The 11,405-nt window shown below is 36.4% G+C and overlaps 1 protein-coding gene across 2 annotated transcripts in view; it reads left to right on the forward strand.

Moving 5' to 3' along the window:
* The window catches only part of EGFR (epidermal growth factor receptor), a 225,268-nt gene extending 214,093 nt beyond the window's left edge, over positions 1-11,175 (forward strand). Inside the window, exons 24-28 of one of the 2 annotated variants that reach the window (XM_074198315.1) lie at positions 4,278-4,375; positions 6,611-6,778; positions 7,769-7,816; positions 8,070-8,175; positions 9,383-11,175. In XM_074198315.1, the coding sequence (XP_074054416.1) occupies positions 4,278-4,375; positions 6,611-6,778; positions 7,769-7,816; positions 8,070-8,175; positions 9,383-9,747 (785 nt within the window). In that variant the 3' untranslated portion in view covers positions 9,748-11,175. The remainder of the gene's footprint in view (positions 1-4,277; positions 4,376-6,610; positions 6,779-7,768; positions 7,817-8,069; positions 8,176-9,382) is intronic. The other variant, XM_074198316.1, reaches the window with a different exon arrangement.
* The last annotated feature ends 230 nt before the right edge of the window (positions 11,176-11,405 follow it).

Raw genomic sequence — 11,405 nt, forward strand, 5'->3', positions numbered from 1 at the left:
TTGCTAAGTGTCTGTTAAGTGCAAAATAAATTGCGAAGTTCTGGGGAATATAAAAACATATCAGTACCTGCCTTTAAGGAGATTATATTCAGCTGAGCAACAAAGACATCCACACATATCAGTAAACCCAAAAATACAGCATGTCCCAAAAATCTTAGTGCAATTTAAAACTTAAATAATGTAAGACTACACTAAGACTTTGGGACAACGAAAAGTTTTTTAATGTAATATAAGTTATCATACAAAGTCATGAGGATTGAAGGGAATACACATAGATTAGAAGTTAAAGAGAGCTATCATGTAGGAAATGATACTCTTCTCATTTCAATTGTTTGCCTTTTATCTCTTGCATTAGAGCAGATGCCTCTTGAAAGCAAGGACATTGTTTTTGCCTTTCTTTGTACCTCCACACTCTTAATATATATAATAAATGCTTGGTAAATGCCTGCTGATGAACAAAAAAGAGTTAAGGATTTCAGGAGGCAAAGATAGAAGCAGATCATTCTGGAGAAGAAATTCATTCAGTACAAAGACATGGAAGTGGGAAATGGACTATTGTATATAGTGTACAGTCAGCGCCCGAAAATGGCTAGTAGACATCATGAAGATAGAAGGTCTTTTTTGGTGTGACAGAAAGGACTTGACTGTTATGATATCCTTGACTTTGACAGAAATTCCGAGGGTGAGGGGTTGCACAGTGGAGTTTGTCTATGTAGAAGCCCTGTAATAATTTCCAATTAAGAGACAAAGTCCCAGAAACCCATATAAATATGCCCTTTAACCATCATTCAGAGGACTGAAGTCTGACTCATTGAACAATGTGACCTGACACTTGTCTGGGTTTGAAAGTATATAAATAAACTGAAGCCCAGCTTGTACCAAAGCAGGAACAGTTCCTGTTGGCCCAGCCACTTGATGGAATCCCAAGCCACTGGGAATTAGTTTGGAGGTCTGTTTCCACAGAGACTGGGTGGCTCAAAAAATAATAATAATAATATATATATATATATTTTTTTTTTTAAAACCTAAGACTGGATAACCACTTACAGCTGTCAGAAGCACCCTTTCTATTTGGGAACAGGCCCAGAACACAGTGAGTTTATGGGAAGATAACTCCCACTTTGTTGAATTTAAATATTTCCCAAAGTCAGACTTAGATGAATGCTTTAGATGAAAGAAGTTACTCCAGTAACTTCTGAAGAGCCAATCCTACACGTCATGGAAGTCAGTACTAGATAGTATAATGAATATCATTTCTCTATGTTTATGCCAATATAGATGGCATTTTTACTTGGTGGTGACATGCCATAGAATGTGTGGGTGTTTACTAAAATCTAGTAACCACACTCCCATGGGAAGAAGCTTGTTGCTTCTCTGTCTTGGAGTTACATTCCAGTGATTCCTCCTTAGACCTGCCAGAAGAGTGACATTTTAAGAGGTTCTGAGATTTTCAGTCCTTTCTTCTGATCTCTTGGTTTTTTTTTGTTGTTGTTGTTGTTTGTTATTGTTATTTTAAGGAGATTTTCACAGGAACTATGATACAACTTTAGTTCTACAAGAAGTAGTTTCCTATTTAGATGAAACTGTTCAACACAAACATAGCTAACCAAAGATAAGGAAAAAATTACAGTTGCTCTGTCTGGAAAGGGATTAAAATGTCTTCCATTGCCACAAGAACCTGGCAGTCTACTCCTCAAGCTCTTGATGTATTTGTAATAAGTCTTCTCCAGGGTTTCTTAATCAGGGATCTGTGAACTGTTGTTTTTTTTACAACTATATTTCTACGTAGTTGGTTTCCTTCATAATCCTATGTATTCTGCATTTAAAAACATTTTTTTGAAGAGAGATTCACAGACTTTGCCAGACTAACAAAAAAAGGAGTTAAAAGCCCCTCTTTCTATTTTACTAATCTTGTTGTTATTTGTCCTTAATTCTCAAAGAGGACCATGACATCAGGGATGAGATGCTATAACATGGCTAAAACTATCTGGATTCAGTGGTCAGATATGGATCAGGAAAGATCAAATAAAGCCAAATCTATCTAAGTAGATGGGAATCATAAATCTAGAGCTGAAAGGAAATTTAACTGCCATCCTTAATTTGAGGAAACAGAGGCCAAGAAAGGAAGATTAAATTGAGCAAGGTTTCTAGCAGTAAGCGATAGAACCAGGGTTCAAGTTAAGGTCCCATGACTCCTTGTTCAGAACAAATGCTTGAAATTCCTGTTCCCTAAGCAGAAAGGCAAACTCAATGGGGATGCAAATATTTCAGTCTAACATTTTAGCTTTCTTAATGTTATTTTTATTATTGCATAGTATTACTGCAAATGTGTGAGGGGGAACAGGGTGTTCTATTAATCTTGTAAAAGAGAGAGATCAAAAGAGCAAAACTCTCTCATTTCCCTGAAACAATCTGCATTATTGCATAATATCCATCAGACAATGGAAAATTTATGCCAGGGGGTTTCCCACAGTGCTTGACCTAGTGAGTAGCCAAACCAAGGCTCAAACCCAAACCTTTAGTCTTGGCTTCTTTGACAAAGTTTTAGTGACCTAAGGAATTATAGTAGGTTCCAAAAAGAATCCTAGAACCCTAGAATGCTTAGGATTGTAAGGTATCCTAGAGCTCAAGGAATCCAACCCTCTTGTTTTACAGATGAGGAAAATGAACCTCAGAGAAGTTAAAATTACTTGTCCAAGGTAGTGGCAAAGTCCAGTGATTCCAAGTTCAGTATAAATAGCTTGACATCAGGGGCAGCTAGGTGACACAGTGGATAGAGCACCAGCCCTGGAGTCAGGAGTACCTGAGTTCAAATCCGGCCTCAGACACTTAATAATTACCAGCTGTGTGGCCTTGGGCAAGTCACTTAACCCCATTGCCTTGCAAAAACCTAAATAAAAAACAATAAATAGCTTGACATCTAGATTATTGACTAAATAGAAAAGCACTACTTGAAGGCACTAAAATTTCATTTTGGAACCCTTGAGTGACTTAACATTATATCATTGTATAGTCTTTGTCAGTCAGCAGATGATGGGGCCAAGATTAAAACTCTCATCTGTCTTTCCTGATATTCATTATTATATAATATCCATGATGCAATGATCCTTGTAGCCCTCATATTTCACTAACTTGAAAATTTGAGAGGAGAGGCAGCTAGGTGGTGCAATGGATAGAGCACCAGCCCTGGAGTAAAGAGGAACTAAGTTCAAATCTGGCCTCAACATTTGATAATTGCCTAGCTGTATGACCCTGGACAAGTCACTCAAACCCCACTGCCTTAAATAAATAAAAATTAAAAAAGAAAAGAAAAGAAAATGTGAAAGGAGTACATCAGATCTTCTCCAAAGATTAGTGTATGTGTATGAAGGGTTTTGCTAGAATGGAAAAAAGATTGGGATCTTTGTAGCACATTGAGTCTTGGAAACTTTTCGGTATTGCTTAAGAGTACAAATAGTTACTGTTAATCCCAAGAAGTTGAAGGACATCAAGTACTCATTCATTCAATAACTTAACCAAAGCCTTTATTAAAGACTTCCCATGTGTCAGATACACTGTGTTCTACAAAGACAAAAGTAACAAATGCTATTATAAAAGAATTATACTATCTTCTGTATAGGCTGAATGTCCGTCATTCCTCCTCCATCAATTCAGATAATGACCCCTTCTCACCTTTGCACATGGTCTTCCTGGGTTACTGTAGTCATAAAAAGACCATTCCTGGTGACTAATATTTTTCATGGTAAATCTCTCTGAACTTAGCTAGGCTGATCGAAAATATTTTTGACTACTAATGGCTCATTTTAACCCCTTTGATCTTCACTTTCTTCATCTGTATATTAGGACTGATGTTCTTCAGGATTCCTAGGATGACATTCTTCTTTATCCGAAAGTTTATTTCCTCTCTATTGTCATACTCATACTAGAAACTTTTCTAGTTTGGTAGGGCTTCTGTTCCATAATCTTTGAGAATCCATGGTCATCTCCACCTTCATGAGGCACTGATAAAGAAAGTAGAAGTGGAAGTAGAAAAATTCACTCCATAAAGTCTTTTGGCTAAGCAGGGATCTCTGCTCATCTGTCAAACCTAAAGTATTCCCCCTGAAAAGCAATGAATATAAAGTGTCTAGAATCTCTGGGAGTGATTGGGCTAAGATGTGCTTCCTTTATGTTGTTTAAAAATAATCACATTTAATTCTCCTTCCTAATGTTCAGTTACATTGTTTTATTTTATTGTTTTGTTTTGGTTTTTGTTTTGCTTTGCTCTGCTTCTCCAGGCTGGATGATTGATGCTGATAGTCGCCCCAAGTTTCGTGAGTTAATTGTAGAATTCTCTAAAATGGCCCGTGATCCCCAGCGCTACCTTGTTATACAGGTAATGACTTTTTATGCTTATGTTTTGCTCAGTGAGAAGTTTCTTCAATGAGAATCAAAACAAAGGAAAGGAAATCATTCTCTTAAACATAAAAAAATATAATCCTGTTACTATCTAACTGGTTATGGGTTGCGGATATACATAAATATATTTCATGTGGAATACATGAATTTAACTTGGAATTGAAACAGGAGCAGGAGAAGACACTAGATTGCCTTTGACAATTTACAAAGTTCTTTTAATGATTCCCAAATTTCTTTCAGAAGTAAAAATCCCAAATTCTTAATCTGTATCATTGGAGGGAACATTGGATAACACCATTCAGAAATGATGGGATAACATGTCATCAGCCCAAACAACAGAATTTTAAAGAGATTCCCTTATGCTTGCATTGTGGCTATATACATACATTTTATGTATATATATAAAATGTATGTATTTATGTATTATATATATATATAATAATATATAATATATATAATAATATAGATGCAGAAAACTATGCTGGAACCAATTAAAAGTGAAAGGAAAGACAAGATCCTTGTTCTAAGCCTTTTTAAAACATCTCCCATAATCTTGGGGACTGTCTGGAATCATCATCATCACTTCTAGTATTATTTTCCATTGGCAGAATTCCATATTTATGAATTATTTATAAAATAGCACAAATTGCAAAGAACACCGGGACATCTGTGGTATAGTCCCATCTCTGTCATTGTGATGTGAAACAAATGACTTCATCTCTGGGCCTCTAAAAGTTAAGAACTGGAATAAATGACTACTTAGATACCTTCCCACTTTAAATCCTCCAGTATCTTAACCTGTAAGCTATTTGACTTGTTCTGGCCTTAGTTTTCTCATCTGCAGAATAACAGAATTGGACTGTTTGTCTAAAAGCCTTTTAATGGCTCTAAAACCTGGGATAACCTACTTTCGTGTTGTAAGCAGAGGTTGATTCATCTGCCACTTTGACTGTTTATAAGACATAGATTTGAGTCTTGGCTGTCACTTAATAATTCTCTCACTACCTCACAGATCCTCAGTTTCCCAATATGTAAAATGAGAGGTTTTATCCAATTTCATAAAGTGACTTGTTATTCTATGAACAGGCTACATTCTGATTAATGACAATTAAATGAAGCCAAACCATGACTAAAACTGCTTCTTTTCTGGTTTTTAACTTTAACTTCACTTAGTAAACTTTAAGATGAGGGATAGTGTTCTTAGTACACGAGTCTAAGTTTCTTGGTTGCAAAATGACCTTGCCAATTTACCAATTTAGAAAAAAAATTCATTTCTACCAAGAATCAAACTGGTAATGAAAGAAATTAATCTTGTTTATTACCACATAGACCTAGAACCTATAAGTTTTATATTTTAGATGGGAGGGTAAATGAATTCCAACAAAAATTTAAGAACAAATAACATCAGATTTCAATTCAGAAAGCTTTGTATATATGATACAGTGTTCCTATGTCAATGCCAGGACTTTAGTTCCTCCAGTTTTTTCAATTGAAGTATTAGCTCTACTACAAAATCTGGAGTGAGTGAGCCCCAAGCCTAATTGAAAAAATAGTTGAAGTTTATGTTTGGTACCCTCTCACCTACTCTTTGGGTTGCATCTCCCATCTTCTCTTTCCTCCTAAATCTGCCCTAAAAAGAATTCAGTCATTCTCCCAAGGATGTAACCTAAATCCCATTCCTATTATACCTTTTCTCAGTTAATCTATATTAAAATGTCATTGTATAGGCTTATGATCATAAGACAACATATTTAGAATTGGAAAGAAACAGAAGCTGTTTATCTAGTATAACTGCCTCCTTTGCAAATGAAGAAACTGAAGTTTAAAATATTACCCTTCTTAGAATAATTTTCATTTTAACAGTGAATGTTTAAGGACCAAAAAGCCTTTCAGACCCAAAGGAAGGAATCTCTAATGGTAGTATTTGAGTAGCATGACGAGTAGAATTGAAAAGATTTTAAGACATGGAATGTTGAATCCTACCCAGTTCTATGCCATGAAACTGACCAAGTTCTATCTACTTGTTAAAACAGACTTTAGATTTACATGACCTAAAACCAAAATAGGTAACCTTTGTTCCATATGTATTTCAAAGAAGCATTTAATTTATATTTTTTCCTTGCTAAAATGTAGCCTCATATGAAGGCAGTGTAGCCAGATAGTAATAGAATATAAAGTACTCTTCCTTACTGGATCCTCTTTTCTTTGACAGGGAGATGAAAGAATGCACTTACCAAGTCCCACAGACTCCAAATTTTATCGCACCCTGATGGAAGAGGAGGATATGGAAGATATTGTGGATGCAGACGAGTACCTTATTCCACAGCAAGGATTCTTCAACAGCCCTTCCACATCTCGCACACCTCTCCTAAGCTCTCTGGTAAAAAAATCGTTCTAAATGAAACCATATCCATGGGGTCGTCATACACAAACCCATTCAAATGAAGTCCTTTTACAAAAATGAAAACATTCACACTTATAACTAAATTCAGTCCCTCATCTCTTTGTTTACTTCCAAATTACCAGTTTAAAAGAATTTTTCATTTTTCAACTGGTAATTTTAGTTGTTTGTAGTCATCACTTTATATATAGGAATGTGGACTAGACATGGATTTCATGGGGATGGGCAACTCTCAGCTCCAAAGCTCTACAATTTTGAGTCTTAACTGAGGATGGCAATAAGTGGTTAAGTGACTTGTCCAAGGTCAAACAACAAATATCTATCCTAGGCAAAACCCAGGATTTTTTTGACTTTGTGATGTTCTCTTTCTCACTACTATGCTACTGCATCTCCAAATAGAACCTTACCTCTAGAGGAAGGATTTCAATATTTTCATACTTATTATACCTGAAATTTAGCACTTACACATTTACATAATATATATAATATATTAGCATATATGCAGAATATATCTACATAGATTTGTTTATAGGTATGTGAATAAATGTTCAAAATAAATAAATCAACAACAACTTATTAAGTAGATACCAGATATTTTGCTCAGCACTGACAGAAGTTTTTATTTTATGGGGGGAGGGAAGAATCCATTACCCCAAATTAAGAGTGAATCCCTTAAGATTCGATAAACCACTAATTCAGATATTAATTTCTAACTCAATTGTAGAAACACAATTAAAACTTGGTGAAAACCAATTCCAATATCAGAACCCATCTTCTCTGTTTCCTAAAACTCTGAATGCAAAAAAAAAAAATTAGAACCTCATCTCCCTGTTATTTCTGGTCAAAAAGAGAAATGGGAGAGTAAGGAACTTTTGAGCTGAGACTTGGCAAGCAGCTAAGCATTACCAATGATAGATAAGGGACTGATGTATATGATCCCTAAAAGAAATTCCTAAATTTCTCTTTCAGAGTGCTACCAGCAATAATTCTACAACAGTATGCATTGATAGAAATGGGGTAAGTCTAAATACAAATTAACCCCCAATGTCATTTTCCTGTTATCTTTGAAACTAGTTAATTTTGCTTTTATAGTTCCTTCTGAACCTTTCATCCAATTTTTCTCCTACCCACACCAATGAAATCAGAGCCATAAAATTCTGAAAGATGTTTTCCCTTAACAGAATCATAAGCAGCCAGTTGATGGGCAGAACTAGGCAGCATTGTTTAATTTCTTGCTGTAATGATCTGTCCTTTTTCATTCTTCTACCAGCAGACTTGTCCTGTGAAAGAAGAAAGCTTCATCCAGAGATACAGTTCTGATCCCACTGCTATCATACTTCAAGACAATGTGGATGATAGTTTCCAGCCTGTACCAGGTAAGTGCAATCAATAGATTCATTGCAATCTTGCATGCCCTTAAAAACCAGCAACCAATTTCACTTGTTTCTAATAAATATCTATCACAGTGTGCTGGCAGATATCTCTCACAGAATTCAAAACTATAAATAGAATAGAGACCAGGGTTTTGTCTTGGATTGCCAGTGTCTGGGGGGGGGGGGCTGGAGGGTGGCATTCCTTTTTATAGTGACTTCTGTCCCCCTATTTTGTGATCCTCCATGAGATCACAGAAGTACATGAGTACCACATTTTCTGCATTTAGACTTTTGGAGAACATACCAAATAATCTATGCCTCATCAACTGAATTATCTCTAAAGACAAGGCTTTCTGGCTATGGCTCTGATAAGATATTTTCCTACCATTTATCTTAAGAGGGCTGATATAGAGACAAAAATATTCCATTTGTCTTCATGAAAAATTTTTAAGAGATATTAAAACACAGAACTTGGGATTAAACAACAGGTAGTATGTAGTGGGAAAAATACTGAACTAGGATAGAAGAGACCTGGTTTCCAAATGTTTCTAACTGAATAAATGTGATCAAATACCTTAATTCATCTGTGAATCAATTGTTCTAAATACTAAATGGGGACTACATCTTCCCTGTCCAAAGGTGAGAACAAGGCTCTTCAGATCTCTTTCCCTGCCCTAGCTTGAGGAAAATCTGCTTCTATGTAAAAATGATAAATGAATTTTAATGAAACTTTTATATTGAATATTACTGGTTGACTGATTATTCACCTGAACATGTACAGACTGGCTAAGCTGAGATCCAAATAATTAAACAAGACAAATAATTGGCAACCCCAAATCATTTCTCTGTCCTAGCTCCATTCTGGTCATCAGAAATACTTCCAGAACTATCTAGTATAATGCCTTAAACCCATGGCCATCCTGCCACATTCTTCCCCCCAGGAATTATAATCCCTTAAATTCTATAGTGGCATATAATTTCCAAAGAGCCATGGCTTCATTTTAATCTCTTAGTCTAGTACTTTACCTATAATATCAGCACTGAAGAAAAATGATGGAATGTAGAGTTGAGTTAAAGAAGATAAGCATTCACTCCAAGATTTCCTCCCACTTCAATGTCACTAGTCACTTGGAGAAAGAATTGTCCCAAGTAGTTCTTGTATATCTAACTTGACTCATGAAACTCATTCTTCATTTCTTTTTAATTCTAGAATATATAAACCAGACGGCTCCCAAAAACCACGTGGGCTCTGCCATCCAGAACCCCGTCTATCACAACCAGCCTTTAAACTCAGATGCCTCTAAAGACTCTCTGTACCAAAATTCACACAACAGCAGTGCAGTGGACAACCCAGAGTATCTCAACACAACACAACCCAAAAAGACCTACGACACTAATTCCTGCTGGAACCCAACAGCCAACCACCCAATCAGTCTGGACAACCCTGACTACCAGCAGGACTTCTTCCCCCAGGATGCCAAGCCGAATGGGGTTTTTAAGGTCCCTGCGGCAGAAAACCCTGAATACCTCAGGGTAGCAGCACAACAAAGTGAATTCATTCAAGCTTCAGCATGACCCTTTGCCAAAAGCCTCCCCTCCCTCCCTCAGCTGCCCCAGAACTGAGCTATGGACAGCCAAGGCAGCCAGCATGCGGTATAGCCACTTACTCACACCTTTCCTTTCAAGCCCATGGGCCAGACACTGCCACAGTTGGCTTTCATTTCCTTTGGTACGTTCTAGGGTCTGTCTCCATTGGAATTTTACCTTTACCTGAGCATATGATGGAATGAATCCCGGGAAGATTTTCTGCAAGTGATACATTGCAGGTGCATTCCTTCATCTTTAATCTGTGAGGCTTCCCAAATCAACAACCAGATGCCCAGGAAGCATAGTTTTCCGTTTGTACAGAAGTTAGGTGGTTTTTTTCTATGCCATATATTTTGGGAAAAAAAAAATAATATTTGTAAGTATTTTTTTCTTACAAGATCCCATTGGCACATTCATGAGAAAGAGGCTTATTGACTACTTAATATGCACTACTCTGAGGGGATCCAGACCAGACTGAGACAAAGAAGTATGTGATGAAAGAAAATGAGCTTTGAGCTTTTTAGACTTAGTCATTCATTCCAATGGTTTGTTCTTCAGCATCCTTCTTTACAAGCCAAAGGTGAAGAAAGAACATTCTTGATTGGCACAACATCAGATTATGATGAAAAAGAGAAACAGACCAGCCTATGTCATGCTGGCCACAAGAGTTGGAGAAACCAAGGGGATGACGTTTCTTCCTCCACTTCTTTGTAAATGTGCCCACGGTACTTCAGACTCTTGGTTTTTTTTTTTAAGTGCTTTCTTGATTATGAATACTCATCTGATTCTTTCTTTTTTCACTCTGTGTCTTTGCAACTACACTTGTTAAAGTGTGTTCCCTCAATTCTTCTATTATAGAGTGGGGGGCATGGGAAAGAAGTAAAGACCCTAAAACAAAAACAGCCAAAGCTGCTGCTCCCTTTTTACTCAACCTCATTTGGACAAAGGACCTTTCTTTAAGTTGAAATAAAATAGAGAAGTTTGCAAGCCCAAGCAAGAACTTAAGTCTCAGGTGAATCTACACCAAACTTAAAAGTGTTTATCTTAACACAAAAATGTATATAAACCTAAAATGAAGATATTCAAAGGGTAGGGAGAGGGGAGATTGAAATTGTTCTCTTTTTCTAAATACTATCTTAGTTAAACCATGAAAATTAGGCCTTAACAGTTTTTTAGATTTTTTTAAAAAGAACATTTATTGAATATGCTACTTTATTCACTACTTAAAACATTCCCTAGTATATTTCCCCCAAAATCCTTTCCTTTCCCCCTTTTCAGATTGCAAAAAATGGGCTAGATCCTGTGGAAAAACTATAGAGTGTCTTACAATTTGATATGTCTGTGTGTGTGTGTGTGTGTGTGTGGGTGTGTGTGTGTGGGTGTGTGTGTGTGTGTGTGTGTGTGTGTGTGGCTCTACTTTTCATAGAAGAAATGCAGAGGCAATAATTGAGAGTTGCAATAAAAATCCTAAATGCTAAATGGTGAATTTGATGTTAATGGCTGTGTCTCCACAATCCACAAATATTTTTGGAAGAAGGGTGGGGGGAGAAGGTGGAGATGAGGATTTAAGGTTTATGAAAAACGCCCCAAATGGTTTCATCTAAAAAGGGAGGATTGTGTAATGTTAAGACAGATAAACAGGTTGA

Source organism: Macrotis lagotis, chromosome 8, assembly GCF_037893015.1.
Source record: "Macrotis lagotis isolate mMagLag1 chromosome 8, bilby.v1.9.chrom.fasta, whole genome shotgun sequence".
Lineage (NCBI taxonomy): Eukaryota > Metazoa > Chordata > Mammalia > Peramelemorphia > Peramelidae > Macrotis > Macrotis lagotis.